The 18977-nt window shown below is 36.7% G+C and overlaps 2 protein-coding genes across 4 annotated transcripts in view; one reads left to right on the top strand and one right to left on the bottom strand.

Moving 5' to 3' along the window:
- Positions 1-17966, bottom strand: part of DNAAF6 (dynein axonemal assembly factor 6) — a 35972-nt gene extending 18006 nt beyond the window's left edge. The window contains exons 1-5 of one of the 2 annotated variants that reach the window (XM_006943899.4): positions 17819-17966; positions 12364-12531; positions 8633-8705; positions 6008-6113; positions 2793-2889 (exon numbers count right to left, since the gene is read on the bottom strand). In XM_006943899.4, coding sequence (XP_006943961.1) covers positions 2793-2889; positions 6008-6113; positions 8633-8705; positions 12364-12528 — 441 coding nt within the window. In that variant the 5' untranslated portion in view covers positions 12529-12531; positions 17819-17966. Of the gene's footprint in view, positions 1-2792; positions 2890-6007; positions 6114-8632; positions 8706-12363; positions 12532-17114; positions 17273-17818 lie in introns of those variants that run through there. The other variant, XM_019823486.3, reaches the window with a different exon arrangement.
- A 64-nt stretch (positions 17967-18030) lies between these two features.
- NUP62CL (nucleoporin 62 C-terminal like) overlaps positions 18031-18977 on the top strand; it is an 80591-nt gene continuing 79644 nt past the window's right edge. Inside the window, exon 1 of one of the 2 annotated variants that reach the window (XM_006943898.5) lies at positions 18031-18235. The gene's annotated coding sequence lies outside the window, so the exon portion shown is untranslated. The remainder of the gene's footprint in view (positions 18236-18977) is intronic. The other variant, XM_011279405.4, reaches the window with a different exon arrangement.

The raw sequence follows: 18977 nt of genomic DNA, 5'->3' as shown, positions 1-18977 counted from the left end.
ATGATCTTTCTATCCCTACTTTCTTGAGGGTTTTTGTCAAGAAAGAATGCTGTATTTTGTCAAATGCTTTCTCTGCATCTATTGAGAGGATCATATGGTTCTTGTCCTTTCTTTTATTAATGTGATGAATCATGTTAATTGTTTTGCGGATATTGAACTAGCCCTGCATCCCAGGTATAAATCCCAGGTCCTCCTGAATTTTTAGATCCCAAATCCCTTCTTGTACTTAAACAGATTGTTTGTGTTACTATCCTCTTCAGCTTAAACAGAGGTCTTCTTTTTGAAGTCTCTGGTTTGGATTGTTATATAGAGACCAGGTCCAGCCCCCAAATAAGAAATTTGGCCAATTCTAAGGTGTAATTTTAGTGTTTCTGATACTGGGATGCATCACATTTTAGTGTTTCTGATACTGGGATGCATCACACAACCAATGTGTACATTTAACGTGGTAGTATACTTATTGCTCCTTTTTTTATTAAGTAAGTGGCATGATTACAATTTGATGATGTCTTAGATCTGAGAAAATGCTATATTATCAACATGAATAATAAGCTTATACATTTGAGGAAGAAATACTTGAGATGCAGTCGACAACCTCTTCAGTCCAAGTCTTACCAGTGGGGTTAAGCAACGATAGTGGATATCACCATTAACGTGCTTATAGGATAAAATTTAAGCTACAAATCAGGGATTTTTTTCCTCTTTTTTGAGAGTTAGCTTACCAGTACACCACTGTCCACAATTACTCTTTATTATTCTTATACGCACAGCTTACTCAAATAGGCCAGGCTATTTCATGCCTAGATACCTTCCCATGTGCCTTACCTCTGCTTGGAATGCCCTTCTTGGAATGTTGTCCACTGGAAAAATCCTGTCCACCGGGTGTTGATCTCTTTCCACTTTATGTCACCATGTACCTGGTATATGCCTCTAAATACGTACTTACCATATTGGATTGCAATGATTTGTTAGTCTTCCATCCCCTTTACTATAAATTCCTTGAGGGTAATTGACTGTATCTTATTTATCTTTGTATCCCTAGTACTTAGAACAGTGCCTGGTATGCAATGGTACTAAGTGTTTAAAGACTGAATGTATGAAAAGAAAGACAGAGAAAAAGAACAGTATACATATGGTGAGGTGCCATAGCACCAACAAATATTTCATGTGGCTTCCATTCAGTGCCATCTGTGCCTCAGCCAAACCTTCTAAACTCCTGGTAGACTTAAAACTGTCAACACTGAGTTTCATTGTTAATAATAAGATGATTTCATTTATGTTAGTGCTGTCTCCCCAGTCAATTAGAAGTTCATTAAAGGAAGAGATCAGGTCTTCTTCTGCTTATACTTGTTGAGTTTTACATAAATTGTATAGTACTCTGAGGTACAATTTGGGTTCCAAGAGTCTTCATTCAGGATACCTTTATTATTAATACTAGTAGCGTTTTACAGGAGAGAAATGGAAAGGCTCACAACAGTTATTTACTTAGGGCCTGGAATTCCTCCAGAGTTTATAGCAATCCTCAATACTAGACATCAAAAATGTTATTTTACAGTTATTTAAAAGAGAAGAATTGGGATATTACTGGTAAAACCCTGGGAGCTAATTACTTCAAGATCACTTGAAATCTTAACTCATTAGAATGTGAAAAATCTCCTGAGGTACTTAAACTCGCTATTCCCATTATGTTACTTGATTCAATTGAATGTCTTAGATTTTGCTAATAAGAGAAAACCTGAAGTTCATGCAACAGAGAGATACCATTTATCATTTGCTTAAGGAAAAAATATTAAGCATCTCCAATGGGCACCTCAGTACTCTATAATGTAGAGTATTATGAGAGAGGGGGAAAGATATATGTATAGTCCCTGATCTCAGGGAAAAAAAAACTCTCCAGACCAGAATTACTAGTATATGCTACCAAAAAGAGTTGCATTCCACACTCTTAGGTAGGTCCAGACTTTTCAACAAGATCATTACGAGGCTCAAATAAGCAAAAGTAAGGTGATCTCATTGATGTCATTGGTATTGTTATTATTATTACATAGAAATAGAATCATTTGGATAAGAGAGTCAAGTAACATTTTATACATCTTTTTAGAGTTTTAAATCAGAAGTTCAGATCCAAAATTTAAGAAAAAAATCCTTTTTAAATCTCACCATTATAAGCTGAGTCATTAGAAGAAGTAAGAGAGATTCAGGGAAGGGAAGATTTCATTCTGGTTGCCATCAACTCATCATAAGTTAATAACCAATCAGATGGCATTCATTGAACAGAACTAGGATGAAAGAAAATTCAGTCCAATCGGAATGAGTAGGTTTTTGTTTTGTTTTGTTTTGTTTTGTTTTGTTTTGTTTTGTTTAGAGAGAGAGCATGAGAGGGGGGAGGGGCAGAGAGAGAATCTTAAGTAGGCTCCATGCTCAGCACGGAGCCTGATGTGCGGCTTGATCCCATGACCCTGGGATTATGATCTAAGCCTTAAACAAGAGTCATATGCTCAATTAACTAAGCTACCCAGGCATCCCAAATGGAAGTTTTAATAGGGCTAGAAATAGTGTATTATGTCATATGATTCTACTATGTTTATTTGTAAATCTTACCCATATGTGTAAATGGAGTTTATTTTGTACATGTTTACCAATTTTAAACTATCAATCCCATTATTCCATTAGTGTCTAAAATATAGCAACCATTATTTTTAAAGAGTTTACTGCCTTGCCTATGGTATTATGTGTAAAACAGTCAGTCAATTTAGCCATAATGGTCATATGGAAAATGGAGAGAAGCTCACCACTAGATCTTCACAACATGCTGTTGAAGAGTCTTTTCTTGAAAATCCTAGGAACATATCCTCAGTTCCCACCTGCTGTTTGAATATAATCTCATACCTGGAAAAAAAAAGGGGGGTCAATAATACAGAGACTCAAAAGAAAGAGCAATTTTCTCACAGGGCAAAAAAACTAGAAACTACGGGGACATGCTATTACAAAAAATAAAGTTCTGACAGTTTTTCGGGCATATAGCAGAACATAAAGAAATAGAAGTCTAGAAATACAGTCAAAAATACCTAACGCTGTAAATCAGGATTTATATTGTATCTACCTATTTTCGAAAAATTAACCTTAACTGTTTTAGAGCTATACAAATAAAAAGGGTTAAGGGAACTTCTAAGATGATTAAAAGTAGAAGGGAAAAAAAAGTTCTTTTTTTTCTTCCTGGAAAACGATGGCTCAGAAAAATAGTAGGCCCATAACCCAGGGTTTGATGGATAGATAAAAATCCTCCTCTGCTAAATTGAAGCCACAGAGTAGAGTTAGAAAATCCAGGTTTAGTACTTTTTCTGTCATTAACTGTGTGACCTTGGTCAAGTCACAAAGTCGTGGGGAGAAGGGTAGGTTTGAACTCAATGACCTCTATAATCTTTTTTGCCTCTAAAATTCTACAATGGAAACACTGGTAATGCAGTCAGCACAACTACATTGCAGTGTTTACAATCTAGGCTTACAAAGTTCTTTTTTTAAAATTTTTAATGCTTATTTATTTTTGAGAGAGAGAGAGAGAGAGCATGAGCAGGGGAGGGGCAGAGAGAGAGGGAGACACAGAATCCGAAGCAGGCTCCAGACTCTGAGCTATCAGCACTGAGCCTGTCATGGGGCTTGAACTCACGAACTGCGAGATCATGTCCTGAGCTGAAGTTGGACACTTAACCAACTGAGCCACCCAGGTGCCCCTAGGCCTACAGAGTTCTTAGCCCGGTGAAAGATTTTCCTGACATTTCACCTCACCCATGACAATTCACAAATCTTTCTTTGTCCCCAAATTAGGGCCCCTAGGGACAGGATGGTTTCTAGAATCACCCAGCCACAATGGACCCTATCTTTTTAGGTGGAATGTAGTAAGCAAATGTTTACAAATGATCTTTTCCATTTAATTCTACCCTTATGAAGAAATGGTAAATCTCTGGATAGGAAGACTAAAGGACTATGTTGAACTTCTGACCACTTGCAAATAGGAATCCCCAAGAATGAAAAAGGGATTTCTTTGAGTTTGAACAGGGCTAGCAATAAGTAGCTATTTGATATGGGGCACTTTTTTCTTAATAGACTATAACTATAACTATAACATTTACCTTATATTTACAAAGGTGAAGCCAGGTTAAAACAAAACAGAAGGGTATCGATCCACACTCCATGACTACCAAATGGATTTGCTCTAGCTGCTGCTTTCTCCTCATCTCCAGATGCAATTTTCCAACTGTCTACGTTTGCCTGGATGTCCCAAAGGCACCTTACAGTCCACACATCCAAAACCAAACTCAGTGTTTCCCCTCTCCCTTCGTTCCCAATCACAGTCAATAGCCTCACTATTCACCTGGTCACCCTAGTTGGTACCCTCAGCATCATTTCTGAGGCTTTCCTCTCATTCATTATATCTAATTGAATGCCATATATTCCTTTAAGACTCTCTCAAAAAAAGATCCTCACATTTCTACCCAAGGCCAGTGACTCAGCTCAGGCCCATCATACTTTGCATGTGGCCACTCATGATTCTTTTTTGTGAGCTGCTTGCTCACTTTCTTTACCCATTTTCTTCTTTACCCATTGGGACATTTTGAATTATACTTGCATAAAATGGAAAATAAGATTAAAAAATTTTATAAAGCAATTTTCTTCATACCCTGACTGGAGTTCTTATTCATTTAAAGCTTTCATGGATGTTATTTCTACAGAACATCAAACATCAAGATAAGAAGTGAAAGTTTACTCAAATTTGGAACTTGCCACATATGGATGTTTGACATTCATTAGACAGTATGACAAATGAGTGGCTTACTTCTTACCTTTTATACGGATGTGTGGGCACTGTATAAACATAACCTGAGATTTACTCTCTTCGTTTTTAAGATGCACACAGAAATGTTTTAAAATCCCCTTTGATCTTTTTTTTATGAGGTTTATAGGGTTTTTTTTACATTGTTTATGCGATAGTTGGATACTTTTTTCCAGTTAATTATCTGCAGTCTCCCACTGTTTCTATTTTCAGAATGGAAGTAGAAGATAGATGCATAAGGTTTTTTTTTTCTAACATTGGACACAATTTTATAGTCAGAATTAGAAAAGTTGTCAGATCACTTACCATAGAAGTCTTCAAGAATTTATAAAGTACATTATAATTTTGTAAGTACTGCCTTTGTTTTTCAAGCTATTCTAAATACTCAATCAAGATTTTATTTTAAAGCCCCGGATGTTGTATGTAAGTGATGAATCACTGAATTCTACTTCTGAAACCAATATTGCTCTGTATGTTAACTAACTAAAATATAAAAAAATACATATATTTAAATCTTAGTGTATTTAACCATTAGTTTCAATTATGAATGTGAACACACTTTCAGTTCCTTGAAATTGTGGGTGATTTATTTTATCAAAGTGAAGGAACTTTTTATGTTAATAATCCTAAATTCCATATTTACTATTCATATTCACATTTCCTAATGAAAAAGCTACAAGGTGAGGCTTCAATCCTGCTTGCAAAATATATTAAACAGAATCTTAAAATAACTAGTAAACAGGTCCAGGTAATAATAGATAATCGGAGGGAGAACATAGCCTTTTACCGAAATAGAATATTGAGTAATTAAACGCAGGTCTTTGACACATAAACATGGTATAATAATTTAGTTTGTATGAATGCTTGTAATTTAATGGGCTTTTCTTTCCCAGTGTTAGTTCCACATTATACTACTGACACTGAATACAATTTTGTAATGGAAATTACTATTTTTCATTTTTTGTTAGATAATAACTAAAGGGAGGTGTTATGTTTTACTTTGTTTCTGCTCCACAAGGAAAAACAATTATCAATTACACATGGCTTCTGTGTGTCACTGCAGTCTTCTCTTTCATGTGGTAGAAGTTACTTTATGAATCCTGTCAAAAATAGAATGGTATCGGATGACACATCGAACTTCAGCCCCAAACACATTCCCGCCTTCATTTGACTTACTCTGGTATTTCTCTAACATCCCACGTGTCATGGTGCTCTGCTCCCTCTGGAACTTCCTCTGGATTCCAGATATCCTCGACATTTTCATCACTGTTTTGAGGGATGACTGTGAAAAAAAGGGAAGATAAAGCTGAAGCTGTTGTCTGTTTTCCCCCTCAAAATTGCTCCCGTTCTTCACACGCAGTTTGGGATCGTCAAAGTCAAACATTTTCTATTTGTTACCACTAGCTTGTTTTTTGGTCAAACAAGCTTAATTTGTAAAAACTTGACATTTTTGAATCAATACACAACCAATATGTCGTAAAATTATAATAATAATTGAGAAAATTTAGAAACTACATATAAGCAAAAGGAAGAAAATAAATAATCTGTAATCCAACCACCCAAGATAATCAATGAGAGTATTCTGATGTATATCTTTCCAGCCTCTGTGTGTGTGCACATATGTATATGCATATAGCATATATACTTAATATATGAAGTAACATCTTATATGAAACATATAGAACATAGATATACATAGAAATACTAGGATCATGTAAAATATTTATGTAAAAGAACAAATCAAACATACAATCAATCTGATTTGTGTAGAAATGTCTTATTTTGCATTGTGTATTACTATATAGAAGTTCTTTGATACCTTTTCCATGCAAGCATGACATAATTCTTTAAAAATACTGTTGGTTAAAGAAATTGAAAACAGTGGATACAATGGTCATTTTTTAATCCAGTATTTTCCTCAGGCAGATGGGAGCCTCAAAGAAAATCTCTATCACTTGTCCTTTATGTAGGACTGAGCATGTACCTGGGTTTCTACGTGTCATCTTTAAATGTTTAAAAGTAAACGAGGCATGCAAAAACTCAGCTTACATTTGTTCCAACTACTGGGGCAGCAAATGCAGACCAACATTAGGTGCAGAACATTATTTCGAGTTCTCCTTTTAAGCATCCCCAGAAATGCACTTGATTACTAGGTTTTCAATACTGCCACTCTTTTCAAATTATCTGCCTCTATCTAGCATGGGCTTTGTGAAGCCTAATTACAGATTTATATAAAATATGTTACAAATGACTCATTGTTCTCAGAATTTAGAGGTTATTAGACATTATGTCAGAAATAGCGGCAGCATAGAAATACATTAAAATTTGAACTAGTCTTCCAACATCTCTTTAAAAAAATTTTTTTTGGTAACATTTATTTATTTTTGAGAGAGATAAATAGAGTGTAAGCAGGGGATGAGCCAAGAGAGACAGAAACACAGAATCTGAAGCAGGCTCCAGGCTCTGAGCTGTCAGCACAGAGACCGACGTGGGGCTCCAACTCACAAATCACGAGATCATGACCTGAGCCCAAGTCAGACGCTTGACCGACTGAGCCACCCAGGCACCACCCAGGTGCCCCCCAACATCTCTTGAACTAGGTAAATAGATTCTTCAGTATATAGAGTCTAATAACTGAAATTTTAAAATCATTCTCTCAGACTTCATTTGAGCCATTATTTTAAACATTTTTCCCGATGAAATCTTTTACAATCAGCTAAATTGATGAAGGAACTTCTTTTCCTTTCCCTATCCAACTCTGGCAACTGTCATCATGACAGAATTAGAGCCTTCTATATTTTCGAAGATGTGTAAAATGTTAAACTATATGAAAATGTATAGGTCAAAATTCTGGGAAAACATCCCCGGAAATATTTATTCTGTTTTATTGGACCTGTGACTATATAAGTCACCCAGTTAATATGTAATTAAATATATATTATAATTAAATATATTTAATTATGTATTATGTATTATATTTATATACGTATAACTATAGGTATTATATTTATATATGTATAATTATTTAATTATAAATATATATTTTAATTAAATATATTTAATTGTGTATTGTATATTATGTATTATAATTAAATATATTATATAAGTATGAATATATATTATAAATATAAATATATTTCATTATATACTTAATATATTTAATTATATATTAAATAACTATATCAGTTGCCCTATTTAATGTATAATTAAAGCCCATCATATATAAATGGACTTTAATTTATAAGTATTTTGGTGTAAGATCAAATTGTGTCGTTATTTGTTTTATTGTGTTCTCCAAAAGACTATAAGCTCAATTGGGACAGAGACCTTTCTGTTTTGATCTTCATCATAGTCCCAGAGATGATCATAATGCTTGGCATGTAACAGGCTTTCAATAAATATTTGTTGAATGAATTAATGAATCCTGTGAAATTGCCAGAATACAGCAGATATAGCAGGGTAGAAAGTGAAGAAGCTAAGCAACTTGGTAACTAGACCCTAAATAATAAAAAAGTTATTTAACCACACATGACTTTCTTGGTTTAACATCTCGGGAAATATGCCAAAAAATGAATGTGAATAATTTAAGGCGAATTAATTTCCATTAGTAGAAAAATGACTTACCTACAATAGTAGAGTAAAAACATCATCTTATATGTAAATGGCTGTTCATCACTTCCACAATTATTTGAGTTCATCTCTGACAAATCCTAGTGTTAATATTACTCTCCCTACAATTTTGCTCCCAAAGAAAAGATTATACCAATTATAGTGATCTATATGCTTTGTTAAATAACTTACCTTTGAGCTCTTCTATTCTTGGTGGTCCAATATTCCCAGGACCCATGGCTCCAAAAGCAGATGAACAATTTGGCTGGGAAAGAAGAAAAAAAAGCCCAACATTATGTAATTACTACTTGTTCAACTTACGTGACCGATAATACTTGAAAGTTGGTAAGTTTTCCATCTCAAATTTCATAGTGCTTCTCATTTAATTAAGCATCGTTGTTATACAACAGAGAGACAGATGTCAAGTATTATTTAGAATGTGTTTTCCTTGTCCTTTCAAAAAGTATTTAGTTTAATAGACCCTAAGGCAGTCTTTGATCAGACTAAATCCCCAGTTCCAGCCCAGTGAATCATGTATCCCTGGGGATAGGGGGATGAGCCACATTCATCTCTTTGAAGGTCAGAACAAAGTATTAGTGTAAAAGCATCGACAATTTTGGGTTTGGGCAGTATCTGGTCATAGGTAGAAGATGGAAACAGATGGGAAAGTTTTATAGAAACAAAAACAAACCACTAACTAGGGTCTTAAGTATATACATATCAAAGAACTCATTCAAAACTCCTGTTAACAGATTTTACTTCTTTTCCACTGTGGGTATGAAACCCTTCCTCGTCATACCACCTCATGACACTGAACTAATGGATTTAAACAGCAACCCCCAATTAATATCGTCAAATACATGCTAAACCACTTCAGTCATCTTACGAGTTGATTTTGCCATCCTTTGTGCAAGGAAACATACCCCCACAGGGCTGCTACTCTACTCCCCAGTACAAGAACAATTTTCCTTTTTTCACTGAAGTATAACACATATTACACCTTCAGCATAGCAGCAACTGCCTCATTGGTCTTTCTCAGGGGTCTTTAGATATCTCAAGAAAACCCCAGTATTTTACTGATTGTTCTTGCTGATGCCAGATTCCGCAGCTCCAATTTACTCCATTGCTGGCAGTCAAAAAGTCTTATCTCCTTGCATCCTGGCAAACTACCATCTCTAGCTCTCTTCTCTCAGGCTCCTGCCCCTATCTCCCAAGACTTCAGACATGTAGAAGAGTTACGATGTCCTATTTGGGCAAAAGGAATAGTGTCTGTCCTTGAAAGCCAGTGGCAAAGCTCACCTGTGTCTTTATTATACTAAACTATTCCAACAGCTATAAATCAGAAACTAATCTGTAACATCTCAATGGTTTCTGAGACAGTAACCATTCTTTTCCAAAAGGTGCTTCAAAAGTGCTATGTCTGCGGTTAAAGTGTTACAGGCATTTTTATGTGAAAATCCCAAGACCGTATTTTGTATGTTTTTTTTTCTTTTTAATCACTAAGGTCATATAAACTTGTGGTGCTTTTCTTAAGTTATTAATCACTAGAATACTAATAGTCAATCAGAGTAAAGCATTTCTTGGAACATGAGGACCTCTTGTTTTGTTGAGTGACTCCTTCCACCGAAAATTAAAATCCATACAAATAAAAACTCGAACATTCCTGAAAAAAATTAGTATGCTCTCCATGCACAGTGATGATTCAATCAGTACATCACAACGGAGGGGGAATTGCAGTTTATTAACTTAATGAAAATAAATGATTAAAAACAAAAATTTCAAGTGAAAAGATGAACCAGGATAATAAAAACATTAAAAACCCTCTTGCAAATGTTCTCTATAAAAATAATCATTTCAGCTTTTACCATGGATCCACATCCAATTATCTGAGTAATTTGTCATTGCAATTCATGCCACTTTGCAATATGTAAGAGAGTTAGAACAACTTTTTTACAATGTCTGTGGAGTGGTGAGCATTATTTCCCACAGGCCTTAAGATCCCCTTTTGAGTTTCAAAAGCAGTCTCTTCCCAATCTCCTAGATTCTTAATGCATGATGGGGACTGTAAATAAACCAACGTGTATGCAACAGTTCTAATGCTGTTTTCAGAGAGAGTATTTTCAAAACCACATCACTCTTGTAATCATTCCACAGTTATCAAGATTCATACATGTTAAAAAATGAAAAACCATTTTTCTCCTGGAAAATTTAATAGTTCATTAGAAACATTAATTATTCTCCCACTGTTCTGATACTCCAATTCTATATCCTCTAATGATAGCTGTACAGGGGTGTCTGAATGACCAATTACCTCAAAATTGTTTATAACCCAGATATACAGAATCATACATTATTACAGTAATTTTCTTCTATGAATTGTACAATTTGGTAAAATTATCCTAGTGTCTCTATTCTCCTAATCACTCATCGTTCTCCTAGAATCACCTCTAGATGCAAATAAACATCCCCATACATAAACGCCAAAGAGAACAGGCTTTGTAACCAGGGTGAATCTTTATCTCTGAATCTGTTCCAGTTACAAGTTTCACTTGCCTTTATTCGAGATTGCTGTTTCTCAGATATTTAACATATTTTCTGTATATGACATAACCCTACCCTTACCCTTCGCAGGCTGTATCATTATTCTATTTCAGCTTCAGGCAGCAAAAATGAACCTGCCCTCCTAACTTCACTGATACATTGCTCCTAAATTTTTCTCCAATGTTTTATTTGTTGTATGTATTCAATGCTATTATTATTGTCCTGATTTTTGTTTGGCCCCTAGTAACTCCTGCCTGACCAAAGCTTCTTGGTTTCTAAACCTGGCTCCAAGTTGATTCAGTTACCATCTACACATTTTATTTATTGCATGTCTTAGTCTTTATTTGATTCTGCACATTCCCTCTAATTCTTCCCGGATGGTGCAAGATCAATCCAGTGTTGATCTGAGCCACCAAATTTGCTGCATATTCAGATTATACTTGTTTTTCCACACAATAGAAGAAAATAATTTGGGGAGGAGCAAATTGATATGCCTGTTCGCTGAAGATGGTTTATTTGTGGCAAACTGGTCATAATAACAACTTCACTAAAATAATTTAAAGCGGATTGACATATTCTGCTATAGTGTGAGGTTTCTGCCCCCAATTTTATTTGCCTTCACATAAGCAGTCTGACAGCCAAGATTTGCTGATACCTAAGGAGTAGGAGAATGGAGAGCAAGGGGTTACATAAAAGTATTTTGATTATTCTGGGAATACCGCCAATGACTGTGGAGTGGCCGGTCAGTTTCTGGAACTCTGCTTCCCCAAAATGAAGCCCATATTGCTGCTGTAAGCCTCCCTGAGGTTACCTGTCCTGATCCCAAATATTGTACAACAAATTAGATTCCACAGCTCTATCTGAACATGTATCACACAAGTCAGTTTTAGTAGGCTAAAGCTAGTTTGCCCCATTATTTGGTCCAAATTATTTTCTGTTCTGTTTTCATGTGTAGACAAATTTTAAAAAATCAAGGAAACTGGATTATGGGGGCCTAATTAATAGTGTCTAGATGAAATTATTTGTTTATACACATACTGTCTAGAGGCTTAAAAGTACTAGCTACCACTCATTTCAATGGTTGTCAAGCATTCTTTGGCCATAAATATAAATGACAAACATTTTAAAATGTGGCTATTGCTACCATAGTTACAGAACTATCTTCCTATTCACTGTTCAGGTAGTTTAGAAAAAAATATAATTATGTTTGCTAGAAATGTACTAGAGGTTATACTCTCATGAATAATCAGTCCTACAGCCTCCTGTGAATGTTATCAGATGACACAGCCTTGCTCCCATAGCAAAGGTTGGAACGAGTTGTTCAAATACAGTTTAACAACTTAGCATGAACAGAATTGATTCATCTGTAAGTATACGACCACCTGTCCAGCCTCAAAATCATCCTCTTCAGGATAAAGTAGCTTAGAGAGAGCTTGCAGGGCTGAAACTGAAGAAATGGTTTCAATTTCCATGTTTTCAGATTCCATGTTTTCAGTTTCCATATTTTCGGTTTCTGTATTTTCAGACTCCATATTTTCAGGTTCCATATTCTGAGGAAGAATATAATCAGAGAGAGAGATTTTGGTTTTATATTTCATTGAAGACATGAAGATTAAATTTTTAATCAACCCTTGATGATGCCTAGCATTATATTGCCATTTGAGAATTCTAGAGGGTTGATTCATTGACTTTAGTGAAAAGTTCACACAAAATAAATGAACTGTTTTTATGATTGTAATAGTGACACTGTATATGTTTATCATGGAAATTTGAGGAAATAATACATTAAAAGCATAAATAGGAAAATCTCAACTACCTACGATCCTACCAACCATCAGTCTTTTAAATAGTCCTTACAGTTACATTTGGGGTAGGAATTCAGAGTCCTTAAAAATCTTGAAAGTGTCACAGACTTTAATGAATAACCTGAATAAAGACTATTGCTAATGATTTGAACAGAAATGTAATAGGAATCTTTTCTACACCTCTGCTAATATTTTTAAATGTTATTTTATAAAATCAATTCACTGGCAACACTTCTTTAGTGCTGTTACTAAACGATCCACTAAAATTTCTGCATTGTGCCTAGAACAGTAATACAAAGGGATTTTCAAATGTGTGCTGGTACAATCACCTATCAAAATCAATCTGCATGCAGATGGTGTTTTACAAACCTTCTGTTTTATGTTTTACTATTATTTTGACTTTCTTTTTTAAATATAAAACTGATCTAAATGCTTATTGAAGAAGTCAAGGGTATGAAAGAAATGTTAAATCTACCATAGGGGCAGTATATCATAGTGGTTAAGAGTAAGGTCTCTGGTGTCATGCTGCCTAGATTTCTATCATTTACTTCCCGGTTCTGTGACACTGGCATGTCATATAACCCCATTTTTCCTTACCTATAAAATAGGAATAATAATACTGCTACCTCATAGGGTTGTTACAAGAATTATGTAGCTCAATACATGTAAAAGAGCTTGGAACAGTACCTGGCACATAGTAAGCACTCAACATATGTGAGCTATTGTTGGTCCTTTAAAAACTTAATTTTGCTGGACATGAATATCACTTCTAATAATGATGTTAAATAAGTTAATGATCAAACTCATTACATTGGAAACTCATTAAATTGCAAAAGGTAAAATAAGTGGTGAGAAAGCAATCTTCTAACAGTATGGTCTGGTAGTCTGCTATGGAAATGAATAATTGACACATATTAAATTAAACAAAGAGGCTCCTGTTTATATTTCAAAAGTTCTAGTTGATTATGTGTCATTAAATATTTGCTGAACACTAAAAGCAAAAAAGTTTATTGACACATTTTCTACCTTTGACAGCAAAAGGGGAAATGGATCCAGATATCAGATGCAATGATATGAACAGTATTTTGAGTTGAGATTGCACAATGAGACTTTTAAAAAAACAAATATAATAGAAACTTTTATTATTCCGCTATCTCCTACCTTACAAACTTGTGATGGCCTTATTATACAATGTAGGTGAAAGAGTTTGCTAAAATGTGAAAAGCTGTATAAAATTATTATTGTTTGGCACATGGTGCCAGCACACACAGATACTTAATGATGATGCTTGTAAGAGCTCAATGGTGAGCTGGTGATAGGGGAATAAACTGGAACCAGCCAAGCTAATGCAGAAGAAGTGTATTCAGAAGTCCAAAATATAGTATCTGAGGTAGCAATCAGAACTGCTCTTCATAGATTTTCGTCTTCTTGGGAGGGACATGGCAGAAGGAGTCTGGGGACATGAGCAATGTTTTAAGGCAGAAAGGTTGAAAAGCATGGTTAGAGGGAGGTCTATATAGGTGAAGCAGAACCCTGGTCCATAGGTCGAGGTATAGGAGGCAGGATCTGGTTCTTGAGAATAATTGGAGAGTTGGCAGTTAGGGATAAAGGTTCAGAATATGGCAGGGTTCAACATCACAGCTGGAAAAGACAACCAGACATTGAATCCAAGGCTTTCTTGCGTCACTCTATGCAGCTACCTGCTGCAACGCTGTCATTCAGTGAGTATGGTGGATACAAGATTTAGGGAAAACAGATTTATTTTAAATCCCTACCAGTTGGGAAGAAGTTCTGGCCTTGTTCTCATCTGGTGAGAGGCAGGGCAGTGTGGGCAGTGGGAAGCCATACCTGTAAGCCGAGAGTCTTGAAAACTGGAGCTGGCATATAGTCAGTAGTTTATGAATACTGAATGAAGCATGATTAAATTCATATGAATGTTGTATTTCAAAGTAGTCACCTTGGAAGGTTATACGCTGATGTAAATTATGCTATCAGTGCTCAAAATATTTTGGGATTGCCTTCATATGTATTACTAAGAAAATAGGCATCCTTATGATTAAAAATCAGATTTGTCTCCAAGTGATTTCTAGATGTATCTAGGTATCACATCTACTTTCAAAATATGAAGATTTGGTACTTTGAGGAGGTTCAAAAGAATAAGTAAGCTACAGACCTCAAGGCAATCATGAAAGAGCATTTTCAAAAGTAATTTGAGCAATACCAACAGCAAGTGGATAGACTCCCAACGTGATTGCTTTAAAGGGGATGCCACTTCTTGGGATGCATGTTCGAGTATACAACAAATCATTCACAATAATTGATAGTAACACTCTATGTATCCAAAGCATATTAGGAGTTAGACTTCTTAAATCCAAATTATGCTAGCATAAAATGGCATAGATTCACAAGTAGCTAAATTGGAGTAGAGATAGCATAATGAAATTGGCCCTTAAGCAAAAATAATTTTTACCATAGCAACTGTAATAATAACCTGCAAACACGAAATAATAAATCAAGACAAGCTTGTTATTATATTTTGAGATGTAAAGGAATCACTAGTACTTTGTGAATAACTAAATAGTTCAAAGTATCAAAAGAGAAAAACAATGATATGAATTTTTGGAAAAAATATTCTAAATTCAAGGGAAATGAAGATTCTACTAGATTTTTTTTAGAAGTTTAACAAATTAAGAATAATTAAACTATTAAAAACTTTAAAGTTTGACAAAAACAGATCACATTGGAAAAACTAAAGCAAGATGCTTTTTTACAAACTGTGCAGTGTTATTTATTTGTAGGGCTATCTTTTACCTGTAAATTTGACATATGTTAGGTTCATCGTAAGCCTGGCAACCAAGATCCTTTAGAATATTACACCCATCTAATTTTCTGCCCCTCCCTATTAATTCTCTTACATGCAATGTGTTCTGTTAAAAACTGAACTGCTTATTAAACATAGCTTATAATCTCCTGCCTTTGTACCTAAGAATGTATTTTTCCTTTTGCTTAGAGTACTCTTGTGGTGTAGTGATTAAAAAAAAAAAAATTCCAGAGCCACACTGCCTGAATCTGGCATTGTCACTTAAATAGGCCAATAATACATTTAAATTAAATGTAAGCAGTAGTTTCATCAAAAACAAAATATATTGCCAAATCAACTTGAGATTTGGTTATTAGAAAATAAAATTTCTAGGCCGTCTGTTTTTATTTCTCTCACTCTCCATTGCTAGGCTGACTCCAATGGCAGCATCTTCTGGACATCAACTTGAGCCCGTAGGGCCTTCCTACATAAGGGTGTGATTGGGGGACTCTCTCTTGGTACCAGCCACAAGAGCTAAAGAGACAGACGCTTCAGAAACAACTCGTTACCAAAACATTGAAACCAGTTAGGGACTAGAAAAACTCAACCAGGATTGCTCCAGACCCATGGCACTGAAGCAAGATCAGTAACCTGAGATTAAGTCAGACTCTCTTTGTGACGGCTGGTTGATACCAAGTAGTATCCTTTGGTAACTTGTTTAACAGGTAAACACATATCCTTATGTAAAGCACTGTTGCTAGCCGAATGATTTCAAAGTATTCAAAAGCCATTTACTCTCTTAAAAAACACAAAACGAAACAAAACAAAAATCCATTTACTGTCTTAAATAATTTGGCATTTCTTCTGCAACTCTATTTACATAATACTTAGCAATTCTTATGTTAAATTCTTCTGAAAACACAAAAGTAAACATCATCTTTGCCTATGTCTGAATTAAATTACAATATACTGGCTAATTTTTACATTTTTTTTTACAGTATACACATCAATAATTCCCTGCTTATTAAAAATAATTCATTTTTGGCTTTGCCTTTACAATACCAAGAATTATTTCCTTTTTTAGGTCTCAAACTTTCACTGCTATAAAATGTACCAAGTCATAAGTAACTATGAGGACTTAACAGAGTTTTTTTTACAAATTTAAAATACATTTAGTAGAAGATGACTTTTGAAAGTACCTGGAATATTTCATAAAATAAATGAGACTCTTTTGATTCAATACTTCCTCTATTATTATTTTAGACAAACTTAATACACTTGTCAGTAATTTTTTTCTCTCATTCTCATACTCCACCTTTATCTAAAAAGGAGACAGCAAATTTTCCTTCACTATTTAGACAGTTTCTCCCTAAGTCAACAGGCCTTTTTCTTAATTTCTTTGGGAATTAGTCTCTGTTCTGAATCTTTGTCACAACAGGAAGGTCTTAGGAGAAATGACCCCTACCCCTCTGGTCAAATTCTGTTCTCTCCCCTTAATCAGATTTTATTTTTTGACATGGTTTCTTACTTTTTGACAGGTATAGTCCAACGATATATAATACTCTCCCAATCAGTCCTTGGTGAGTAGCGGGCTTGCCAAGTACAGGTAGTCTTTACACACCACGCTCTAGCCCACTTAAGTGTGGCCCGCTGTTCAGTCCTCAACGGATCTGACCAAGACCGTTGGAACCCTCAGGCCATTGTCTACGTAGCAAGCTCACGGGCCACTTCTTTTTCCCCGTCTGAACAGCGTTATACCCCCTAAAAATATATATCCTAACCAATGCACTCTGGATAAACCATGTCTGTACATGTAAAACAGAAGGAACAGTGGCTGCTCCAACTTGGAGCACCCAGATCTACCTATAGGGACACAGTTTTCACTCTCAAATTAGTGTTACAACCATAAGTGTGGTGAGTTGACAGAGGCACTGGGAAGCCTTCACTTGCTCATTCTGGCTTTCAGACAGTTGAACAGCATCCATTCCCTGTATGGTAAACTGGCCCCATCTCTCACTCACATCCTGATAGACAGAGTTGTTTAAAGCCGCCTCCTGCTTCTAGTGTCTAGGGCAGGGGAATTTAGGGAAAAGGTCTGTTCTATTTGCAATTTGTGGCTTTTCTGGGTATCTCTCAGGGTGGTAAGTACTCTAGAGTTCTCCCCAGTTTCTCTGATAGCCAGGGCATTTGAGGACCCTTTCTTTTCCCTTCTTAAGGTTCGGGTTTCCTCACCTGGGTCAGTTTTCGGGTAGCTGGCGGGGCTCCGAAAATAGACTGCGGAAAGCTCTGCGTCTCTGTGTTGCCTAGGTAACAATTTTGTTGCCCCCTCCACCCACCACTTCTGGGTTCCCGCTTGACTTTCCTGGCCAATCAGAGAAGAGTTTCCTTTGAAACAACACCAGAATCGACCAATCCGGGCTCGTGCCAGTCGGGGTCAATGGCCGCCCTTTCCAGTTAACTAGGTGGACCCCAGTTAAGCGTCTGTCTCGGTTAGCGTCACTCCAGCTGCAACCGGTCCGCGGTAGACGCGGGTTTTTTCCCCTGGTCCGAGTAGGCCCAGTTCCGCCTCTCCGGCCGCTAGACAGTCTCGGAGGCCCTTCCCATTTACTTTGGGAGCCCCGACGGCGAGCGGCGGCGGCAGCCACCAAGGTAAGTTTGCAAGGTTTTCGTTTGTCCCAGGCATCGGCAGGCTCGCTCATCATTACACTTTTCCCGCACGTGAATTCCAAACCAGACGACTCCTCCCGCGGCTCCTGGGCAGCGTGAATGGATGCATAGGCTCGGTGGCCCCGGGGGGTTGAGAAGGTTTTGCCGCAGCTCTCCACGCGCTCCCCACGCCCCCTCCCAGCCGCGCGATAGAGACACAGGTTGTGGTTCGTTCAGGCTCAGCATGTGTGTGTGTGTGTGTGTGTGTGTGTGTGTGTACTCGAGCGAGCGCAGGTAAGGTGGTACCGCGCTTCTTTTCCTTAGCTCGGCTTGTGTGGTGTGTGGGGAGGGGGCGTGTAGGGTGGGAGCGCGCTTTTCATCGACTGCGTGTGTGTTGTGGGGTGGGGGTGGGATCACGGTTCTTTTCCTTGGCTCAGAACGTGTGTGTGCGCTGGGGGTGGTGTGTTTTGTGTGTAAGGTGGGATCGCGTTTCTTTTCCTTTGCTGTGGGCATGACTTCTGGGCCTGAACCCCTGGGGTGAGCATCCCTGCTACATCTTGCTCCCGCTCCCAGTGACACAGTGGACCTGGTCCCCTGCTTTTTCCCGCCTTGGAGTGGAGAAACGCAGGCACGCCGCCCGCTTGCCACTGCTTGGCAATCTGCGTGTCTTCACTTCACGTAGACGTGCAGTTGTGACCCTAGTTTCCCGTGGATTCCGTGGTTTGGTTTTAAGCAAAAGGGGGGT

Source organism: Felis catus, chromosome X (genome assembly GCF_018350175.1).
Source record: "Felis catus isolate Fca126 chromosome X, F.catus_Fca126_mat1.0, whole genome shotgun sequence".
Taxonomy (NCBI): Eukaryota; Metazoa; Chordata; class Mammalia; order Carnivora; family Felidae; genus Felis; species Felis catus.
The sequence above is the reverse complement of the archived record's forward strand: the minus strand, read 5'-3'. Positions and strand labels throughout refer to the sequence as shown.